Genomic DNA, 22,072 nt, shown 5'->3' with positions numbered 1-22,072 from the left:
TCGGCGGCTTGCCCCTGGGATCTAAGCTCTGGCGCGAGCCAGCCAGTAGGGAAATGCAGCGTCTAGACCCCAGCCCTGTGCTTTTCAAGTCCCCCGACTGGTTCGGACTCGACACCGAACTGCCGAGCTCACCTCCTTCAGTAGTACACCTCCCCTTTCATCAGTATCCTACACGTGCGGATCAAGTCTGCCGAGAGCAGCTCCCCGTTCTCGTCGATTGTGGTTCCGACCTCCAAGAGTCCGCTCGCATGGGCAATCCTGACTGTTGCACTACCCGGCCCGGAGCTATTCTCGACGCCCTGCGCGGCGAGGAAAGGAATCGTACCCGGTATGCGCGCCGCCGCACCTAGACACAGGCCGAGCGTGAGAGGTACTGCTTTGTGCAGCTGGCGCATGGAGAGCGCGCGGCAACGGAGGTGATGATGATATTCCCCTTGTGAAGGGATGGGGCTGTCGACAAAGACTAGCTTGGGGATGCTTGGTGTGTCGGGGTCGAGGCCCATCATTCTTGCCCCCTCGCGGCGAATTTCCTCGAGTAAGTTCATCGTCGCCTCGTTCTGCTCGACCTCAGCAGCGGTAAGCTTCTCAAACGGCAGCAGATCCAGCCCAGCCCTAACGAAAACCCCAGGATTCGACACATCGACAAGCGACGCCTCAACCTCTCTCCCATTACTCAACCGAATTCTGTCGATAGCATTCCCAGTCGGCAACACCCTCCCCGTCTTCGCCCCCCCAGGTTTCAAAAAGCTTAATACCACCTTTGACCCCGTCCCCGGCACACCGGCCATGGCATAATCCCCCTCGGGCACAAACCGCGGCGGCATCCCCTCATCGACCGTAAACCTGGCCACAACCACCTTCCGAGTATTCGTGTTCCAAATCCTCACCCTCGCAACTCTCTCCCCTGTCCTTTCATCCCTCTCAACCTGTACCCTTTCCGCAGGCACAAACCCCATCTCCAGCGCCGCAGGCCCAACAACGCTGCTCATATTCCCGCAATTTCCCGCCCAGTCCAACTCCCCGTCTGTAATACCCACCTGCACGAAGGTGAAATCCACGTCGGCATCCTCCCTCTCTGATCTCTCCAGGATGCAGACTTTGGAGGTCGATGAGACGCCCGAGCCCATGCCGTCAAGCTGGCGGGCATGTTTGGGGTCGGGCGAGCCCATGGCGGGGGCGAGGATGTCGCGCCAGAGGGCGCGGTCGCGGGGGAGGTCGGCGGCGTGGAAGATGAGGCCGTTGGAGGTACCGCCGCGGGCGAAGAGGGCTGGGAGAGTGCGGCGGCCGCGATTTGTGATTGTGATGGAGGGTGTTGATGAAGAGAATCTCGTAAATACAATGGGAAGTTGGGTTGAAGGGATACGACGAGAGGTTGGCACGGAGTTGGGGAGGAGGGAGAGTGCGCGGCGGGACATGTTAGAAAGTTGGTATTCCTGTTAAAGTATGTAGATGTTTAGAGATCGAAGGAAAATAATAAAAATATTTAAAAAATAATTGAAAACTAATCTTAAGAAGTTAGTATACTTCACCTCCTTCTTGCTTGTGATGTTGAAGACATGGATAGGATGGATTCACGAAATGGAAACTCGGGTATCAAGTGCCAACTCTTAACCCTAACCCGTCCCGACGTCGTTCTTAAACCTCGGATGACCGGACCAGATGAACGAGAGATGAGATGGGATGAATCCAAACCACGCTCATATTGATTATTGTTTATGTGGTAGAAGGATAGGTGTACATGAACTGAGGTGATCATCAGCATGTGGTCACAATTTCATCCGGCAGCCGTGGTGTATTGTAGAGCAGGAGTATGGTTGCAGTGCAACACACACAACCCTAACCCTTTTCAGGGCAGTCCTCACTCACTTATGTACTTTATGTCCTTTGCTGAACTTCATCCGCTGTCTTATCGACATAAACGCAGGCTGAACTCAACGCTCACCAAAGTCCTGAAGCACCCTTCCCCCTTCAATTCAACTTGTCAATGTAGCCTTTTTTTTTCAGTCAAGTTCAAGTTATTCCAAATAACACACACCAACCCAACCATGCGGCCCCGGCTACCCCCCCTCGTCCGCCCTCACCATTTCCTCATCAAATCTCTCAACCCCCAAATCCCCTTTCCGAGGCTCATCCTCGACCCTATCTCAGCTTTCTTTCACTCAACAACCCCCTCTTTCTCCTCCTCCTCCTCCTCCTCCTCCTCCTCCTCCTCCTCAGAGCCTTTCAACCCCGACTCATATCTCCACACAGCCAGGCAAAAATTCCTCACCCAACGTCCTACCCTCATCCCCGACGTCCTTTCGCCAACCCCCTCCCACCTCCTCACCCTCTCCCTAGCCGACTGCGCGCCAGACCTCTTTTCTGCTGGATTCAAACCCAGACATCCGATACTAAATACCCGCCCTTCTTCCGAGAACGCCGTCAGAGAGCATGAGCATGACCCCCTTGTACTACCGCAGGGACATCACCTAGTCTACTTCCCCCTGCAACTCCCCCCATCAAAGCTCATGCCCGACGGGACGGATCCGGCACACTGGCCTGGGGAGCCGTTTATGCGAAGAGTATGGGCCGGGGGAAAAGTTGTGTTTCATGAGGGGTGGCGAGAGGCGTTGAGGATGGACGGACGGGGCGTGGTGTGTGTGGAGAGAGTTTTACCGGGGGTTGTGTTCAAGGGTGATAAAGTGCTTGTGCAGGTTGAGAGGGGGTATTCCGTTAAAGGGGAGGAAGAAGGGGGTGTGGTGGTGGAGGAGAGAAGGGATTTGGTTTTTATGAGGGAGGCTGAGGGGACGGAGGGGAAGGAGGGGAAGGAGGGGAGTGGGAAGGTTGTGAAAGGTCGGTATCTGACCAAAGCTCTTATTACCCCGTCTGCGGATTATGCTGACTGCGACGTAGTCCCCTTTACCCCCGACTTCACCTACCCCCTAACCCCTAGCCGAACCCTCCTCTTCCACTTCAGCGCCCTAACCTACAACGCCCACCTGATCCATCTCGACAGGCAGTACGCTCGCGAGGTAGAAGGACACCGCGATCTGCTTGTTCACGGCCCTCTCACTCTGGTACTTATGCTGTCTGCTCTGAGGGCGTCACTCGATCGTTTGCAACAAGACTCCCTCTCCTCTTCTGATCTTGGCCAGGAAAAGATGCCAGTGAGCCGCGTCAAGTCGATTGAGTACCGGAATCTGGCACCGTTGTATGTGGACGAAGAGTTGAGGATTTGCGTGCAAAAGAAGAAAGGCTGGAAGCGCGGTGTGCGCGCAGGGGAGATGGACTGGGATGTGTGGGTTGAGGGGCCGGGGGGCGGGTTGGCGGTTAAGGGGTCTGCCGTGACTAAAGCCATAGATGTGTAAGAGATCGGTGTCGGAGAGTCAGAAGATGACCGTGATACCCGAAATAAACAATTCATTTAGAACTCATTATAGTCGTAAAAACAGTCTAATACACAACAACAAGAGAACCCAGACTAAAGCAATGCTACTGTTATTAATCTACATAGGTAGGTAGGTAGGTAGGTAGGTAGGTAGTAGGTGATTAAGTAGAGGGTATCTCGATGCCAAGAGGAAACCAGCACCTCCAATATTGTTGAAACCACCCGTATCATACAAACCAAAGGCTCCTTACCTATATACACTCTCGTCTCCTGTGCTGTACCCATTCTCCCCCGTTTCAATCCCCATATTAAACTTAAGTACCTATGCTTGAGGCGTGACCCCTTTTTCTCACGACCCAAACCCAACAGCCTTGAACTCATTCATCATCTCTTCAAACGACTTATCCTCGTCAATCTCGACCCTCACCGTCGTCTCCTTCACATCAACCTCCAGCACAGGAGGCGCTACCAAAGCTGGCTGCTGCTGTTCTTCCTGCTGCGGCTGTAGTACCTGAACCTGCGGCACCCCCACAATAGCCGCCAAATCAGTCGGGAACGCAAACCCTTCCTCATCATCGCCCTCCTCCATCACACCACTGCCCCCGGCGCCGGTCGAGAACGACGAGCTAGGGAACGCCAGATCCGCGCTGCCCACACTCCCCGTCGGCCTATGCCTCGGCCCCCGGAACTCTGCATCCCCGGGAGCGGCCAAATCCTGCCCCATCATAGCCATAATGTCCCTATTCTCCCTCAACCTCTGATCCAACCTCGCAAACTGCGCATCCAGCAACGCCCGCAGAAGCGATTCCTGCTCGCTCTGCGCATGTGAGAGACCTGCTGCCACCCCTTCCAGATCTCCATGATTCCCCTCCCCAGCCATCGCCGCCATCATAGCTGCCGCAGATGCCCCGGAAAAGAGTGTGCTCCCCCTCTGCATGCTTCTCACAATCCCCCTCCACACCGCCTCCCTTTCGTTGTAAGGCAGGGGCAGCGAGACGAGGGTGCTGTTCTGCCTGAGGGAATCAACCAAGAACCTCACTGTCGACAGGGACAAGAACCCGCCCCCGGTGGCGGCACACCCCCTCACGTCCAGCGCGCGGAGGGCACAGTTCTGAGCGAGCGCACGACCTAATGTTCCGGCATCGTCAGACGTGAGGTTTTGATTCCTCAGGCGGAGGTGTGTCAGCGAGGAGTTGTTCGCCAGCCCCGCCAAGGCCTTCCCAAAGCCAGCAGGTAACTGCCCGTCATCCAGCCGGCCCCTGAAACCAGACAGGTCGAGGTAGCGGAGGGAGGTGTTGTCCGCAAATAAGCCGTGCAGGGCGGAGACGAGCTCCCCGCTGGCAGTGCCGCCTCGCACTGAAGGGGGTGCGGTGCCCGCCAGACTCAGTAGAACCAACTTCTGTGAGGAAGTCAGAGCGTGCAAGAGAGAGAGGTAGGACCGCTCATCGCGGAAATCGAGCATATCCAGATACAACCCGGCAGGGCCAACGGTAGGGTCAGCGTGGATTAAGGAGGTTAGATCTGACAGGCCGTAGTCAAGCGGGTTGTTACTAAGGCAGAGGATGATCGATGTCGGGTTCGGCCCGATGGCTTGGAATAAACGCGCGGCCTGGTAGCCTGTGATGCCGCAGTGGTTGAGGGCCAGGCGGCGTAGGCGAGCCGGGGGCCGGCCGTTAGTCAGTGGAGCGTTGTGTCGATGGTGCAGGAAGCGCTCGAGGGAGGAGAGAGTGGCTTCGTCGACGTGGTAGCCTGAGAGATCGAGGTCTTGGAGGGCGTCCAGAGTCGCGACATTGTCCGGGGGCAGCAAAGGAGCACCGGTGCTGTCGCCGCGGAGGCTGCCGGCTAGGTTGAGCTCGCGCATCTCGGTCAAGTAAGGCAGCAGCTCGGAGAGGACGTGGGCAGGCAGACGACCGGGGTTTCCGGCGATGGAGAGCGCCTCGAGGAAGGGGGCCCGGCTGGTGAGTGGGGTGACGATCATTGTGCGAAGGTCGGAGTCGGACAGGCCGCAGGAGGAGACGTCGAGGGCTTGGATGGCGCCGGAAGTCATTGTTTCGGCTGAGAATCGTTAGCTCGCTAGGTAGACCTTGACTCTACTGAGAAGGTAGAACTCACCTAAGTCTTCAATATCCGCCCGCGACAGAGCATTGCCCCTGAGCAGCAGTCGGTTGCAGCGGGTAGCACCCGACCTCAGCAGATTCAAAATCGGGGCCAGGAACTCAAGACTGCGCCCGTTCTGCGAGTGTCCGGCATGGGAAGACACTGGACGAGTGCAATTCGTGAAGTCGATCTGGCGGATCGTCGACGAGCAGTAGGCGAGGGCATGGAACTCCTGATGCAGCACGGGGCTGCTCCGGAGCACTTCAGCCTCCTCACGGCTCAGAGAGACGCCTGTAATAATGCAGTCAGCCTCTAGCCATCAATCATATGTACGAGAAAGATAAAGAAAAAGGAAAACTCACAAGTCCTGTTAAGATAAGCCACACTCCCCGAACCACCATGCTTATCCACGACGCCCCTCAGCACCTCCAACTCGACATCCCGAAACGACAAAGCATTAAAATAATCATTATACCTCAGCGCCCTAAACACAGCCAACATCTGCAAAGCCGAGTACGTCTCCCCGGCCCGTCTATTCGGCGGCAACAGCCTAAACTCCGGCGCGAACCTAGACTTCCAATTAATCGTCCACCTGACCGGCGGACACCTGTACGCCGCCAAATACGCCTCCAGCGTGCGGCGAAAACACCCAAAGTCGTCCCGCGCGACAAGGTACTGTGGCCAGTCGCGCAGGCCGTTAACGTGGAAGATTTCCATCGTCTGCCATAATTGCGGCCAGCCGGGCTTGAGGAAGCGGTCGGCGGTGCCCAAGGCACGTACAATCTGCCTGTGCTGTCGGCTCGCAAGTTCGAGGGTCACGGGAGGCTGGAAGGGTAAGCGGAAGGTGAGGACGAAGCGTTCTTCGTGGGCGGCCCACTCGCCGATGAATTTCTCGAGCGTTAATAACCCATAAGTACGGTACTGAACGACCGGTTCGCCGCCCATCACAGCCCCGTCGCCGGACATGACACTTCCTCCCTGCTGTTGCTGCTTTGCGGACGGCCTCTGTACCTCAACGAGATGACACAAATACGTACCCACGACGAGATAGAAGGCCGGGCACTCCTGGGGCTTCCGGGTCGCCTCCTCCTGGGCGCTCTTCGGTAACAGCTCCCGCCGGGTACGACCGCGAGGCACAACAGGAAAAATCTCCGGTTTCTGATGAGCAAACCTCGGTTCCTCAACCTCATGAACCCGGACGAGGAGTAAAGGCTCAATATCCTGCCATGGACGGGAGTCCAGCATAACTTCTGGCTGCTGCTGCTGCTGCTGCTGCTGCTGCTGCTGCTGCTGCTGAGGACCAAGAGCTAAATTCGGCATTGGATTCCTCATAACCCTTACAATACACCCCATCGTCTCGCTCCAATCGTTCGGCTGACTGAAAAAAAAGTCTGACCTCATAAACGCCTGACTGCCGACAAGTGGGCTCCTCCACCACACCTCAAACCCGTAGGTTGCCCGGGTGCTCTCGGCGACCATAACCGCCACAATGGAAGACATGGGGATGACCAGCATTGGCTCTGGGGTATGGCCGCCGCTGTCACGCTTTTGGACGGTCCCTGCAGACCCGGCCGCGGCGGCTGCTGCTGCTTCGAGGGACGGGAATAATGCCACGGCATCGGCGCGGGATTTGAGTTTGACGATGTACTCGGGTGTGACGACTACATATGGGACCTTGGCTGACTTCAGCAGGGCAGACGAATCGGGTTCTAGCGGGGCGATGCCCTCCACAAACTGGGACTTCCAGTCGATTGGGCCAGACGAGGAGGACGATGACACCGACGATCCGGTTGTCAACCAGCTGAGGGTATCCGACGCTGAGAGCGACGGTCTAGCATGATGATGCGGTTGGAGATGCTGCTGCTGCTGTTGTTGTTGTTGTTGTTGTTGTTGCAACAAATACTGCTGATGCTGCTCCTCCGACGCATTCGATGGCTGCCGACTGTGGCCCTGGCTCCTGCTCAAGGTGGATACAGCCGACTCAAACTGCGAACCAGTCGACAACCTCCTCGAGCTCTTCGACAGTCTCCTCCCATGATGAACACGCAGGCTGCTAGCGCTGTGGCTCGCGTATGTTTGGCCAAGACTGCTGTCTGGGGTCAGGTTCCTCTCCTTGGTATGGTGGTGGTTATGCCGCCATGGTAGGTGTCGAGCAAAGGCTCCGCTGAGCGAGAAGGACCGGGAGTGGTGATGGTCGCTCTCGATGCTGGCTGGACTACTAGGCACCGTGCTGGCAGGGCTGGAGTCACCGTTAAGGTCGACGTCGGCGCGGGAGGGGGGTTTATTGTTATTGCGTTTTTGTTGGTGGCTGTTGTGAAGCTTCTTAGGGCCAGCCTTGTGCTTCTTTGGCTGGTCCGACGCGGCCATGGCGACGACTGACTGACTAACTGACTGCCTGCCTGCCTGACTATAGACTATAGCGAGAGGATCATACGACGGCGACGGAGTCCAAAGAGAAACGCGGAAGATGGGGACACGGTGGAACGGAGAAGGTAACGTCGGTCAGGGCGCTGTGGCCGGTGTGGTACGTGTTGACGGCGATATGGAAGATAATGTTAGGCCGGGGTATAGCAGTGAATGGAAGGACAATGCCTTGTGTTTTGTGTGTGTGTGTGTGTGTGTGTGTGTGTGGAAGGCAATCTAAACCTAGCTCGATACTTCGTAGCTTGTTTCGCAGGTTCGCTGGGAGTCTTTCGCAGATTGTCGCGCAGATGCTCGTTGCGCGGGCACTCGCATCAATCAAGGGAGCAGTCGACTGCCAGCCGTCTGGATTGTAGTTCTTTGGGTTGTGGGCTCACACGAAGACGCAAAAATGGGGACCGATGTCGCCGATGTGCTTCGCGATGGCCGAGTAGGTGCAGTCCGAACTTTGATGCCTTCTTCCTATTCTTTCTACAGTCAAGCCGCCTTCCACACTATTACGCAGCCAAAGACCGAAAATGGCCGACAACAACAGGAATGGCCCGCGTGCCAGACTCTGTGAGCGAGTGAGAGCGAAAGAAAAGGACGGGCCACGTTTGGGTCTCTGTGTGTTTTGCAGTACACACCGCGTCACACACAACACGCACTCTGTGCGAGGAGGGTGGGGGGGGGGGCGACACGAGATGATAGGCTGATCAGCTGTTGGTGGTAATTGTTGCTGCTGTTGACGCTTCTGGTGCTGGTGCTGGTGCTGGTGCCGGTGCTGCTGTTGTTGTTGTTGCGGATGGATACGGGATGCCGAGGATGAAGATGGATGGGGGGGGGGGACAACAACAAACGGAAAACGAAAGAAGGAAAAAAGACAAGAAAAATGAAGTTGAAATTGTTGAACTGCAGAGAGTAAGTAATTGGAAATAATTACTGACAAGATAATAACAAAAGCACGCAACCTTTTGTTTCTTGTCCTGTCTCCCCCTTTTCTGCCCTTTCTCCCCGACGATCGCCTTTTGCCCTGTGGCCTCTTGCATTCGCTGATTCTCGTGTCCATCCAAGGTTTGGAGGTCCAGAATGTGGTCCAGTGTCCACGTAGAATCGGGGCGAAGATGTGTCGATGCACAATGATGTTATCCGCACCCCTTACCAGCCAATCAAGCTCGCTTAATCCTGGGGGGTGCAATCTGGGCGCCCCACCATCGGTTCGCAGGCCGGGGTTCCCAGAGGGGCCCGCAGTGGGGAAAAGGTCAACCGTCCTGGGTTCCTGGCATCTTCTGCTTCTCCTGTTCTCTTCACAACAGCCGCGCGCAGAGAGACCAGGAAACGGCTTGCAAACGCACGCAAGAACCGCCTGCCTTGGGGCTGGTTTGTTGTTAGCGTGAGGGGCAGCCGTTGGCTGGAGAAAAGCCTTCAAAGATATTGTGTTGTTTCAACGTTGGAGCTCGGGAATGTCTGTTTCTTTGTTTTCCTCTTCCCCTCCCCCCCCCCTTTACCTTTTTTTCCCTTCCTCGTTTTCCGTGTCCGCAGTGTGTGGACAGTGCGCCTCCAATTCTGTCTCCGTTCCAGGACTGGCCAGCTGCGTCTGCGTTGGGTGACGAGTACGAAGTGCACAGTTGTGCCTTGTACGTACAATTTACAAAAATAAAAATCTATTCCATTCATAATCATAAATTGGACAGGCCTCTTCATTAACAGGGAGCCTCAACAGGGAGCCTCAACAGGGAGTTAGGAACAAACGTCCACCCCACTACATCGGACACTCCGGGTTGCAGATCGAGATCGCCCTTAAGCCCAACTGGGTCCTCCTGGGCTTGCCCGTCGATGGGTTTCAGCGATCGGCCGCGGGGATCGAGAAGCAGAGTTATGTCAAGATCAAGAATCAAGATGAACTTTCATGTCATCATAAGTTCCCAGTATTTCGCCCGATCTTAAGCCTCGCTCAGTCCCAGGCTTTGTCGTTTATGTGTCGAGCCAACAAGCAGAAGTTCCAAGCCAGCGGGTTTGGGGACAGTGCTCCGTACAGTATCGCACTGCGATGTCCTCACGGTGCTTCCATGATGTGGCATTGTGGCTTGGCCATTGCGCTTGTGGTGGCGCAGATCGGCGAGCCTTCGTGGAAAGCAACATCCGCCGGACGCCGTTTCATTTTTGGGCTTGGGACGTTGAGATGATCTACGGGAACAAAGAACCCGACAGTTTGGTTGCGAACTCTAGAGCGTCAGCGAGTAAGATGGCAAATGGTGCACCAAAACACAAGCGCTGGAAAACGCCAATTGGCCGCCAACCGATTTGTCTAATACCAAATCACAAACTGGAGCCGGCTGAGGGAGACAAATCAGTTGAGACACTGCCGATCCTAGGCTGATGAGGAATGAAAGTCTTGCTGAGCCCGCGCGTCGTCTGCAAAAGCCCTGGTCTCATCTTGACTGTTTTCCTCCGTCGTCGTCGTCGCCGCCTCCTCCTCCGCCGCGGGGCCTGCGGCCCTGTAATCCCGACTCCCCCTGTCTTGTGGACGGAGACGTGAGAAATATTTCCGAGGATACGATCATCTTGAAATAGATCGTCGATATCTGTACCGAGCAAGAAGCGACAGCATCGCTTCCTGTCCTGCGGGGTGAGCATTGACAAGAGATTTTGGCTCAATCACATTCATTCCCTGTCTTGGGTCCGTTGTCCACAAACTTTCTGTCAAAATGTTCACATGCACACCCAGATTGCGCATCACAACATAGCCTAGACTTACACCGACGAACCAAAACAGCTTACGCATTCTCATTCCGAGGCCCAGAAGAATAGAACCCTGTTTGTCGGCATCGTCAATCGCTCTCCCGCTTCGCAGACCACTTTTACCGCCCGTGTGTCTTCATTGACGAGCCTCCTTTCTTTGACCGGCTGAGCACCACTTGTTAAGAACCTAGCCTAGTGGTTCCTATTCGTCACTAACAACGGCTACCCGGTGCAACGCTGCCACAGCTGAAACGCATGCCGTTTCAGCACCCTTTCCGCCTACCTACTGTGGTATCGTCGACCGTAGCGCGATCGATCGACCCGCTTGTTTTTGCTTGTTTCTTTCGTCGTCCGCTTCCGTTGTCCTAGAATGGGCGATTGTTTACCCACGGAGCATGTTTCTGCGGTATTTGCTGGCCCATCATGAACGTTTACCTAATCTGGGGATGCAGTTTCTGGGGTGTCAGTGATGAAAAATCCCATCTACAGCGCCCCGCCCCCCCCCCCCCCCCCAAAACAAAGACGCCATCCGTCGTGCAGATTGTTCGGTGCCGCCCACGTGGAAACACTGGCTAGTTTTGGGGCCTGATAATGACGTTGACAAAATCTTCGGATGTGGTACCATGGTGCGCCTGCGAAGGATTACAGGATGGCAAACCCCAGCTCCTTGGTAATTTCTCCTCAGATACCCATTCCCGGTCCCCCATAGAAAAAGGCATGAAAATTGTAGAATTGCATGTCACTCTCAATGAACGAAACAAACGGTCTCCCTGTCTCGGGTACATCGCTTTTGTGAGCACCATAGATGGAGATGGAGGATGCTGCTTTGATTTGCTCTCCTCCGTTGATGCTCCCTTATAACACTGCTATTTTTGAAGGCATGGCATGCCGCTCTTCCGAACTCTATGCGGATACCTGCCTTGTTTTTAAACCACGGTTCCATGACAATCGTCGCTATGATCTGAAAAGCAAACCTGAAGAGCCTCAACTCAAACTTTCTTCAAGTAACGTAGGTGTGAACGCAAACTATCATCAGTGCTGCTGCCAGCGTCTCGCCATCTTTGTTCTCGTCCCTCTCGAGCACAGTTCTTGTCAGCATCGCACGATACTTGATGCCATCGATAACAATCTCTCGATTGTGACCTCTGCTCTGGCGATTTAGCATTCAATTTCAGGAGCGCGGTGGACTGCTCGTCAGAAGGCTTCAGCTGCTTCCATACGATGGCATTTGCCGGCAAGCGCTCAGGTGTGGCCCGTGCTCGTTTCAAATCTAGGGGCCTCCCGCCGCTGATTGGTCGGCACGCCCGCTGCCTGCGCGAGCCTGATTACGCAGTTAGGCAGACTATGTGAACGCCAGATCGGGGGCGCTCTGCTGGGGGTCGTGGCCAACCAGAACTTCCAGACGAAGCGAACCTTTAGTGAGGTCTCCAACCTGATGCACAGTCTATCTAAGAAGCGTCTTCCCCCGCCATCTGCGTGACCCACCAGCCCATCCTCCTGATGCCGTCCCTCCTCCCGCCCCCCCTTGTGAGTTGTGTCAGCTCTCAACGCCGCCTTGGGCTTCTCTGACCTTCCTGCCCTCCTATCATCTGTCTGACGAAACGCACTCCTCTCTGCCCGCTCTCTGTACATACACGCCGCTTCAACCCGTGCCTCCTCCCTTCTTGTTTCCATCCCCTCCCCGCTGCTTCCGACACTTCATTATCCTCGGACAGTGCCGGCACATCCGCAGGGTTTGACTTTTTTTTTTATTTCTTTTCCATCTAAACTTTGTTGTTTTTTTCCTCTGCTTTGTGCCTAACGGCAGGCAGACGGGAGCTCCGTTTCATATCGTAGCCAGCCATCCATCGCGTCATTTTTTTTTCCTCTTAGAATTGGATATCGCTCACGGCGAAGAGGGACTTTCTTTCTCCCCATAACCCCCCCCCCAAAAAAAACGAAATCAAAGAGAAAACAAGAACATCGCCATTTGTCTCAGGCTTCCCCGCCCGTGGCACAGCGCGTCGAGCGTCGACTAGAACCTGACACCGCTCGACTTCCCGTCCGTGTTCTTTGTCCAACAGCCCCTGGAAGGCAAGCGTTGGACACGGCTTTTTTTTTTTTTTTTTTGTCGATCTATCTGATACCTGATACGCGCACACATACAACTACTGCTCTCCTGCTCTCCTGCCCTCTCCGACATATTCCCCCCTCTCGAGACTCCTCCCGATTCTGCATGCTATCCGCCCAATAACCACTCCTCGCCATGGCCATGCTGGCGTCCAAGTCGTATCCGGCCGGCCTAGGCCCGCAGTCGTCCAACATGATGGCCGCCCCGAGACGCGCCGCCACCACCCCGCTGCCCTCCAGCCAGAACCACGCCGCCATGCTCGAGGCCGAGTTCGGCGACCTCGAGCCTGAGACTGTCAAGAAGTGGGACGAGGACGACGTCTGCCACTTTCTGAGGAGACTCAAATGGGGCCAATACGAGGACGTCTTCCGCAAGAACAACATCAATGGCGAGAATTTGCTCGAGCTGGATAAGACGCTGCTGCAGGAGATGGGTGTTGAGAAGGTCGGCGACCGTGTTAGGCTATGGTTGACGATTAAGAAGTTGAGGACCATGGTGTATGCCAATCAAGCGAGGAGACAGAGGGTAAGATGCGGTGATGATGATGATGATGATGATGACAGGTTACTGTTTTGCTTCGGACTCGTCTGCTGACAATTTCCCAGGAGGACCTGTATGCCGATGTCGACGCGCAATACGTGCCTTCATCCTACTCGCCGCAGCCCTCCGGCCGTTCTGTCCCTCCCACACCGCCGAGCAAAGGCTACTCTCGCCAGTACGACCTCCCGGCTGGCGAAGGTTCCAAGCCTTCTGGTTCGATTTCCCCTCTCTCTAGCGGCGACTTCCGGTCCCAGCAACAACAACGATATGCTCAATCTTCAGGCTATGCCAGCAGCCAGCCGACGCCATCGAGCACTCGCTACCCCGTCTCACCGCCCGAGCAGCCACTTAGCGGCGGCCGCCTAATGCACACACGCAACCAGTCTAGCATGGACGGCTCGCTGATGGCCGCCCTGCCCCCCGGCCAAGACGTCATCCGCGTCATCTCGACTGGTGGCGTCACCAAGGTGGTCAAGATCGCTGGCTGCAACACCTGCGAGGAGGTGATGCGCGTCACGCTGCGCAAGTTTGCTCTGCGTGAGGACCACGAGAGGAATTACTGCTTCTGGGTGCTGAACGGCACCGAGCCCGATCCGAACCAGTGCCGGCGGCTTGGTGATACCGAGTTGTGGAGGATTATTAAGGATCATTCGCGTCCGGAGAGGAATAGATTGATTCTTAGGCGCGTGCCGGCTGGCGAACCCGGGCAGGCGGAGCTGGAGAGGGCGGCTGCTATCGCGCTGGAGGAGCAGGCTCAGCAGCAGCAAAATCATAATCGAGTGATTGAGAATATGCCTAAGCAGAGTCTGCTTAAGGCGCAGAAGGTGCTGGGCGAGAGCTGGGAGAAGATGCAGCAGCCGAATCTATCTTCCGTTCCTTACCAAGATCGATACGAGCGCCCACCTCCACCGCCTCCCCAGCCCCAGCCCCGTCGCCGCGGCGAACTAAGACAGTTCGGCGGTCTCCGCCCCCCGAGCGAACTGATTGCTTCGGATCTGACCAGCTACTTCCCCGACCACTCCAAGGAGTTCATCGACCGGACGGCCCGCATGTCGATGCGCCGCTCACAACGCCTCAGCCGCATGAACCACCGCCTCAGCGTCGCCAGCACCCTCAGCTTCGCCTCCAGCATCCAGGACGCCCCGCCCATCCCCACCATCGCCGACAGCTGGCTGACCGCCTCAAATCAGATTGCTAAGCCCCGGCCGCGCGCCGATGCCGCGTCCCGGTTTAGGGAGTATCGGGACTCTGTCGCTTCGTCGATGCTGGATACCTTGCAGGAGGAGGATGCCCAGTCGACCACGAGCTCGATCAATCGCAAGTCGTATGTCTCGTTTGCGGATAGTGGGTCGGATACGAATACTACGGCTGCGTTGAGTGTCACGGATCCGGATGGGAATGTCGTGAGGCATAGTTTCTTTGATGGGGCCGGGAGTACGGGTTCCGGGGGATCGTCGCTGCAGGATGTCAATCAGGCCCTGGAGGAGGATGGCGAGGATATTGATGAGGATCTGCAGAGCTTCTTGGCGGGTGACTCGTGGGATGATAGCAAATGGATTAAGGGCGCGCTTATCGGTCGTGGTTCGTTCGGTAGTGTCTACCTGGCGCTGCACGCTGTTACCGGCGAGTTGTTGGCCGTCAAGCAGGTCGAGACGCTGGGATCAGGCACGAACGGCCAGAACGATCAGAGGAAGAAGAACATGATCGAGGCGCTCAAGCGCGAGATTACGCTCCTGCGTGACCTCCGCCACCCCAACATCGTGCAATACCTCGGCTGCGGTACGTCGGCCGAGTATCTCAACATCTTCCTCGAATACGTCCCCGGCGGCTCTGTCCAGACCATGCTCGAGTCCTACGGTGCCTTGCCCGAGCCCCTCATCCGCACTTTTGTGCGGCAGATTCTTAATGGTCTTTCGTACCTCCATAACAAGGACATCATCCACCGCGACATCAAGGGCGCCAACATCCTCGTCGATAACAAGGGCACCATCAAGATCTCCGACTTTGGTATCTCCAAGAAGCTCGAAGCGTCGAATATCCTCAACGGGCCTAACAACAACAAGCACCGCCCTTCCCTCCAAGGTTCCGTCTTCTGGATGGCGCCCGAGGTAGTCAAGCAAACATCATATACCCGCAAAGCGGATATCTGGTCGCTCGGATGCCTGATTATCGAAATGATGACGGGGACGCATCCGTTCCCGGATTGTACGCAGCTGCAAGCGATCTTCAAGATTGGTGGCGCTAAGGCGACGCCCACGGTACCGGAGACGGCGAGCCCCGAGGCCAAGGCGTTCTTGGCGCAGACTTTTGAGATTGATCATACTAAGAGGCCAAGCGCCGATGAGTTGATGTTGAGTCCTTTTTTGACGCCTATGGTAGCGTAGTTGCACAATAAGGGGAGATGAGTAAGGGAGTGAAGAGGTGGAGCTTTTATACCCGGCTTTTTTTTTTTGTGAGAACTCCTTTCACACAGGAACTTTAAGTGGTTTGTTATTGAATGTTTGGTCATGTGTATGGAATGATTGTATGAAATGATGGATGCTTTTGTATACAGGGAGATGAGACGGGTGAAAGGCAAGCGGGAAATGACTTTTTTTGAGTTGACTTTCGATACCAACGGGGACTACTTTTTGATATGAGAAGAAGTTTGGATGTTTTGTTATGATGAGGATATCATTCGTTCAGCCATCGACTTGGGGTAGGTTTCAAGGAATGAAGAATTGGGAAGAAAGATGATGATGGTTGGCGAGATCAATACAGCTTTTGAGTTGGATGATCCAACATTCAATTCTGCTAACCGAGCCGTTGCAATACGTGATCCAACATGATTAAGGATGCATAACGTATAGTCTCTGGGGATCCTAGAAAATAACAAGATTTTCCGTTAACAAGTCAAAGATGAATCAAATCCAAACTTCCCATCTGTTCTCCAAAGGCGAACCTATCATCAGTCTTCCATTCTCCTTCACTTCGAACCATAACCCTGCCAAAACCTTCCTATTCCTAAACTCTCCCGGACTGTATTTTTTTTTTTTTTTACCGTTCCCTGCTCCAAATCCTTATCAAAAGACTTTACGTTTGTTTTTTTCCATTGTCCTTTCTAGCTTGAAGTACCGCCAATATGCAGCTTCGCCTTAATCTTCTCCTTCAACCCATGCAACTTCTTGCCCTCCTCAGCAAGATGGAGGTGATGGCCATGCTTGCTGGGCCCAGCTCCCTCTTGAGCTTTTTGTTGTTGGACCTTTTGTTCTAAGAGTCCTATTTCCCCCCCCCCCCCCAAGTCAGTATCCCTTTCATCCCAAATACTTAAGAAGAAACCAAGTAAGGGGACATACGATCAGCTTCCCTTCCCGCCCCCTCCTTAGCAGCGTCGAAATCCCCCCCATCTGCCGCCAACCCGCTCGACCGCACCCTTTTCGGCTTCTCCATCCTCGGCGGCGCCTCTATCGTCTCCCCCATCTCAGTCCTCGGCTGCGTCTCCGCAACCATCATCCCCTCAGTCCCCTTCCATGAATATCTCGGTTCTGTACCTGCAGCTGTGGCGGTAGAAGAAGATTCCTGGCCGATGCTGCTTCGTCCGCCGCCTTCCCAGGCGATGGCGGAGTCCTTGCTGATGGAGGTGCTGCGAGGGCTGAGTGTGTATTCGCCTTTGTCATACTCGGGAACCATTTCTTCAAGGGAGGGGAGTCTGCGACCGGAGGGGGTGCGGCCTCGGGGTTTGGGCGGGGGAGCTGGTGCAGCGGCGGCGGCTTCGAGGAGAGAAGGGTGTAGTCGGGGCTGAGTCTGGGCTTCTTCTGCTTTTTCGGGGGCCTTCTCTTCCTTCTCTTCTTTCATTGGCAGCATCGTGGGCTCAATCTCAACCCCCTTCATCCAAGGCATCTTCACCTCCTCCGGTCTGTTGTACTGCCCCTCCCACTTCCTCAACCTCTCGGCTTGCTCCTCCGCCTCTTTCAATTTCTGCTCTACCGTCCCCGTCCCCGTCCCCGTCTCCGTCTCCGTCTTCGTCCCCGTCCCCGTGCCCTTCAACCACGGGATGGTGACACCCTCCGGTCTATTAAACGGCTCTTCCCACTCCTTGAGTCTGTCAAGTTGCTTCTCGGCTTCATCGCGGAGTTTCTTGGCATCGCCCTCGAGCTGCTTTTTCTTCTTGCGGCGAACTGTTTGCACTGAAACGTTGCCTAGGTCACTAGTTAGCCCTGCGCCAGGGGCCATACCCTCTGGTTTGTCTATCTCTTTCGCACTGGTGGTAGTGCTGGCGGTGTCCGTTGGATCCTCTTCGGGGGGCTTTGTCCTTATCCTTGGGGTCGGGACCCCAGGAGGTTGTCTTCTGCGGTGCTTTGGCCGCCAAGGTATCTCGCATATGTTCAGAATTGGAGGAAAGGGTCTTTCGCGGCTTGTTCTCCTAACACGTTGAAGGGGTTTGAGGTGGTGGTGTGACTGTGAAAATCTTTTTCGGTGGTAGGGCTTGTGGTGTCGGGTGTCATTGTCAGCTTGAGGGGGTTGAAATCTGTGCTTCCTCTGAGATGGGGTTCACCGCTGGCACCTGTATTGAAGGTTGACGTTGACGCAGGGTTGGTTGTGCCCTTGGGAGAGCCGCGGGTGGTGGCATCCTCAGGAGCTTTTTCCTTTGTCGAAACGGGGCTAAGGTATAGATATGGGTTTGTACTCGGGTCAAGGCGAGGTTGGGGATCGGGGTTAGGCGTCTCTTTGTCAGTCGGGGTGTCGACTGGATCGTCTTTGAGAACGTTCTCTTCTGGCTGGGGATCCTCCAGGTCTTCCATCTTGATGCCTTCATCTTCCTCTTCTATATCTTTCTTATTCTTCTTCCCCTCTTCATACTCCTTTCTAGCCGTCGCACTCACCGACGGCACCGCCGAAGCGGTGTTAGCATCCTTTCCCAACGCCCTGGTCCTCTCCGGTTCAAGAACCATCGGCGGCAGGGCCGTCGGAATATCCATCAAATCCTCTCCCATTCTCTCCCCCTTCTCCGTGGTTTTAACATCCTCCTGCGCCAACTCTGGCTTCGGCGCTGGCATGGGCCTCATATCACCCGCGGTAATAACCTTACTCGTCGACGTCGTCGTGACAGTCCTATTCTGCTTAGCATCCTCATCTACCCGTCGACCATTCTCGTCCTCGACAGTGGTCTCAATATCTACTTCGCTCGGCTCTTCATCAACATCACCGGCACACCCCGTAGTCAGCGTCAGCCTCGTACGAACGGTCATCTCGCGCGGGATCTCGCGTAGGGGGACTCTGCGGACGTAGTGAGTGATTTGCACGTGGACTTTGTGGTGTGTACACAGAGAGTTAGAAAGTGCCTGCGCACCACCCATGTTGCCGGCGTCGTACGGCTCGCCGGCCGCTACGTTACCCAGCTTGCCCGAGATGGGCTCCTCGCCGGATTCATGTTGGGAACTCGAGTCAGTACTGCCGAAGAGGGCTTTGGAGGCCGCTTCGGCGACGTGGCTTAGGGCGTCCATTTGTTTGGGAGGGGTTAAATTTGATACCAGTGATGTTGATTGATGGTTGTGTCGTAGTTTGATGCAAGAGATTGAAGGTCTAGGCAAGAACCAGCACAAAGAACCAAGGACAGCCGGCAACATGGGCTTTTTACATGGATGGCTTCTCCTCTCGATGACAGCCGAGAGGGTGACGTAGGGCTCAGAACAGGACGTCCGCAAGAGTCGCCGCTGGAAGGCCGTAGCTCTCTCAATCCATGGTTTGACTTATACCGAGGTCTCAGTTTCAAGCCTAGGTACTCAAGGCTTTGTTGAAAGGGTCATTTCACTAACCTAGACAATAAGAGTAATTAAGCCCAGCAACAGCTGTACAAATGTGCGTTATCAACATGCACCTTTGACTGTACATATCCAAATCTCCCCGTCCCCAACACCTCGATTCAACGAGGAGTTCGCAGATAGTCGAGACATGACGTTGCAAAGTCCGGGCACTTTTCGTGACGTCACTAACCTCTCTCCGACTTTCCCATTCCATGATATAGAGAAGATAATTGTTTCCAATTCATAACTTTAAGCTCAAGTTGGTTAGAAATTGGAGACCAATATCAACCGTGGACAAAAAATAGACAAAAACAGGCAGAAAGAAGTAGTATATGCCCGTATCAACCTTCAAGATGGGGGAAAAAAAGCAGAAAGTAGGTCGTACCCGGATTCGAACCGGGGTTGCCGGAATGTCCTGATGGAAGATCAGAATCCGGAGTGATAACCGCTACACTATACAACCGTTTTGCGTACGACTCGATTAATGGTGGGCAAGGTGGAGAGCGGCGTAGAAGAAGTGGGTTGAGCTGGTGGAGGTTGAGGGATTTCATTGTCAAAAAAAAAAAAAGAAAAAAAAGAGGGGGGGGGGGCTTATGCGTGATGGAGCTGGCAGGGATAGGGTGTGTGTTGAGTCTGGGAAGAGAAACATACGGCTTTCGGACAGCTGAGACTCAACAGAGAGCTGTTGGGAGGTTTCATGAAGTTGTTATGTTTGGTTGTGTGCTGAGAAAGGGGTATACGGTCATGGCCACGACAGAATCACAAAAGTGACACACAGAAACATAAATAGCCTTCCAACCAACAGCCTCGCGGCGATAAAATCATACACCACCCAACACCATCTACCCTCACAACTTGACACTTTTGACCAGATTCGTTTTGATACCCGACAGCTCGCCCTGATAACCACCCGGCCCCTCTCCGCCCTTGTATACAGCCTTGACACTCCGCAACTTCTTCTGCTTCTCCTCGTACTTCTTCCTCTTCTTGACGCGCGGGTTGCGCTGCTCCTTCTTGCGATTCGGCGTAAGGCCTTTGTTCTTCTGGATCTGCCACGTGATCTGCCGCTTGCCGTCCGGCCCGATGGTCTCCTCTTCCACGACGCGGTCCCCCTTGCGCGCCGCCGCCAGAGCCTCGAACCGTGCTTGCTTGTCCGCCCGCTTCTTGGCCGCCGCCTGGACCACTTCGTTGTAGTAGGCGTCCTCGTCGTCGCGGACTTGGCGGGCTTTGGCATCTTCGTCGTCGCTCGAGTCGCCGCCGAGATCGGCGCCGAACTTGCTGTCGCGCTTGCCGCGCCGCTCGGCTTCGGCGTTGAGACGGGCTTGACGGTCTTTCTGGTAGGGGTCAGCACTGTCTTACTGAAAGAAAAGCAAAAGGTACGTACGAGTCGCTCGCGATACGGTATATCCATATCGCCACCGGCATCGCGCCCAGCACCCTGGCGTTTGTTGGCCTTCTGCACGATCTGCGACGTGTAGAAACGCAGGCTCTTCTTCCGCTTGGCCTTCTCGGCCGCCGTGCGGGCATCGAGCTCCTCCTCCTCGCCAAAGTCGGAGCGGTTGTCGTCCATGCCCGAGTCGGCGCCCGAAGTGGCGGCTGTTGACATCGCCTTGCTGGCAACAGAAGCCTTGACGGCCGCCTTCTTCGTAGTCTGCAGCAGCGACGTGAGCTCGGCCAGCGACTGCTCGACGGCCTTGGCTTTCTTGGCCTCCTCCTCTTTCTTCTTCTTGTTGGCCTTGATCTCCTCCTTGGAGAGCTTCTTGGCCTTCTTGGGCTTCTGCACGGCGTGATCATCGAGCATGTCGACGTCCGAGCCGGCTTCCTCCCCCTCTTCGGGAGGAGAAAGCATGCCGTGGGCGGAGACGGCCCCCTTGGCCGGCCGGAGGGACTTCACCTTCAGCCAGGCCTCGCGGCACTCCATCAGGGTCTGCATTACCTCGTGGTCGCGCAGTTCTGAGGGGTTCATGATGCCCTTGGATTCATCGCCGTCCCTTGTCGGCGATGTGAGAATGGCAAAGTAGCTTGCCAGCGCAGCCACGTAGCAACCCAACACCCAGGCCTTGACCACAGGTAATGACTTGGCCGGCTTGCCCTCCGCCTCCTTTTGCAGCGTCTCCAACAGTGGCCGAAGTTCTCTAAACTCCTCGACCAAGTAATCAAACTCGGGGTACCGCGCTTGCAGAAGGTTGTACCTCTCTTCAGGGCCCATATCACTTGTCACCTCCACCTCCTTCAGCACCTCAGTGACAACCTCCTCGTCACCACCTGTCTTCTCATCTTTAGTAGCTAACCACTCGGCCTCGTCGAAGGCGAAGTCGGCCTCCTGCATCTTAGCCAGCTTCTTGGCCTGTAGGCGGCGAGCCTCCTTCTCTTCTTCCTGCGATATATGTCAGCACCATCATCCTCCTAGCACAATCCTGAATTGTATGATCCAACGCACCAAAGCATCCTGCTCCGTCTCAATGGCATCAGCATTATAGTACTCCTTCTTCGATGAACCCCACCACCCCTCATCCCGTATCTCATCATCGTCCTTCTTTTTCCCCAGCCCGAGCAGCTCCGCATCGTCGTCGTCATCCAACGCAGCACCCTTCTTGCCATCCTTCTTAGTGGGAGCCCGCCTCTCATCTTCGTCATCCTCCTCCTCCTCCTCGCTGCTCAACTCATCATCGAAGATCTCCTCATCCGACTGCTCCAGGAAAGCATCCTCCTTGTCCTGGCGTTTCAACCGCTTTGAGCGCGGTTCATCGTCGCTGTCGATGTCAAGGCGATCCTTCTTATACCAGTACTCGTCCTCGGAATCGGCGACGTCCATGTAGTTGTTGACGGTCAGGCGGGCGTCCTTGGGATCGATTTCCTTGGGGCCCTGGGGCTCCGCGGGGCGGGTCGCTTTCCTTTTTTTGGCCATTTTGATGCTGAAATGCTTCAGTGGCAGATAGAAATGAAAAGAATTGGAGACGGGGAGAAAAGTTGGCGAGGGTGTTAATCTGGAGTTGGCAATCACTGTGCGAAGCTGCTTCAGAAGTTCGAGCA

General features: G+C 55.3%; 7 protein-coding genes and 1 non-coding gene across 8 annotated transcripts; 2 read left to right on the top strand and 6 right to left on the bottom strand.

The window, feature by feature from the left end:
- Positions 1-137: 137 nt before the first annotated feature.
- CTHT_0022890 (uncharacterized protein) lies at positions 138-1,415 on the bottom strand (the record flags this gene model as incomplete). The annotated part of the gene is made up of 1 exon (XM_006692690.1): positions 138-1,415. One exon carries the CDS (start codon positions 1,413-1,415, stop codon positions 138-140), a length of 1,278 nt encoding a protein of 425 aa, XP_006692753.1.
- Positions 1,416-2,045: 630 nt separating this feature from the next.
- CTHT_0022880 (hydroxyacyl-thioester dehydratase-like protein) lies at positions 2,046-3,347 on the top strand (the record flags this gene model as incomplete). Its single annotated transcript, XM_006692689.1, has 1 exon — positions 2,046-3,347. One exon carries the CDS (start codon positions 2,046-2,048, stop codon positions 3,345-3,347), a length of 1,302 nt encoding a protein of 433 aa, XP_006692752.1.
- Positions 3,348-3,716: 369 nt separating this feature from the next.
- On the bottom strand, positions 3,717-7,831 carry CTHT_0022870 (uncharacterized protein; the record flags this gene model as incomplete). The annotated part of the gene is made up of 3 exons (XM_006692688.1): positions 3,717-5,422; positions 5,480-5,755; positions 5,827-7,831. The coding sequence occupies 3 exons, from the start codon at positions 7,829-7,831 to the stop codon at positions 3,717-3,719; spliced, it is 3,987 nt and encodes a 1,328-aa protein (XP_006692751.1).
- Positions 7,832-12,851: 5,020 nt separating this feature from the next.
- CTHT_0022860 (MAPKK kinase-like protein) lies at positions 12,852-15,640 on the top strand (the record flags this gene model as incomplete). The annotated part of the gene is made up of 2 exons (XM_006692687.1): positions 12,852-13,241; positions 13,322-15,640. 2 exons carry the CDS (start codon positions 12,852-12,854, stop codon positions 15,638-15,640), a joined length of 2,709 nt encoding a protein of 902 aa, XP_006692750.1.
- Positions 15,641-16,356: 716 nt separating this feature from the next.
- CTHT_0022850 (uncharacterized protein) lies at positions 16,357-17,468 on the bottom strand (the record flags this gene model as incomplete). Its single annotated transcript, XM_006692686.1, has 2 exons — positions 16,357-16,514; positions 16,592-17,468. 2 exons carry the CDS (start codon positions 17,466-17,468, stop codon positions 16,357-16,359), a joined length of 1,035 nt encoding a protein of 344 aa, XP_006692749.1.
- Positions 17,469-17,620: 152 nt separating this feature from the next.
- Positions 17,621-18,739, bottom strand: CTHT_0022840 (uncharacterized protein; the record flags this gene model as incomplete). The annotated part of the gene is made up of 1 exon (XM_006692685.1): positions 17,621-18,739. One exon carries the CDS (start codon positions 18,737-18,739, stop codon positions 17,621-17,623), a length of 1,119 nt encoding a protein of 372 aa, XP_006692748.1.
- Positions 18,740-19,415: 676 nt separating this feature from the next.
- CTHT_0022830 lies at positions 19,416-19,502 on the bottom strand. Its single transcript is given in 2 exon segments — positions 19,416-19,450; positions 19,466-19,502. It is a non-coding gene; the product is annotated as a tRNA-Gln (tRNA).
- A 385-nt stretch (positions 19,503-19,887) lies between these two features.
- On the bottom strand, positions 19,888-21,947 carry CTHT_0022820 (uncharacterized protein; the record flags this gene model as incomplete). Its single annotated transcript, XM_006692684.1, has 3 exons — positions 19,888-20,373; positions 20,424-21,416; positions 21,480-21,947. The coding sequence occupies 3 exons, from the start codon at positions 21,945-21,947 to the stop codon at positions 19,888-19,890; spliced, it is 1,947 nt and encodes a 648-aa protein (XP_006692747.1).
- Between the last annotated feature and the right edge of the window lie 125 nt (positions 21,948-22,072).

Source organism: Thermochaetoides thermophila, assembly GCF_000221225.1.
Source record: "Thermochaetoides thermophila DSM 1495 unplaced genomic scaffold scf7180000011816, whole genome shotgun sequence".
NCBI classification, from domain to species: Eukaryota; Fungi; Ascomycota; class Sordariomycetes; order Sordariales; family Chaetomiaceae; genus Thermochaetoides; species Thermochaetoides thermophila.
Note: the sequence above shows the minus strand (reverse complement) of the source record. Positions and strands in the feature narration are given on the sequence as shown.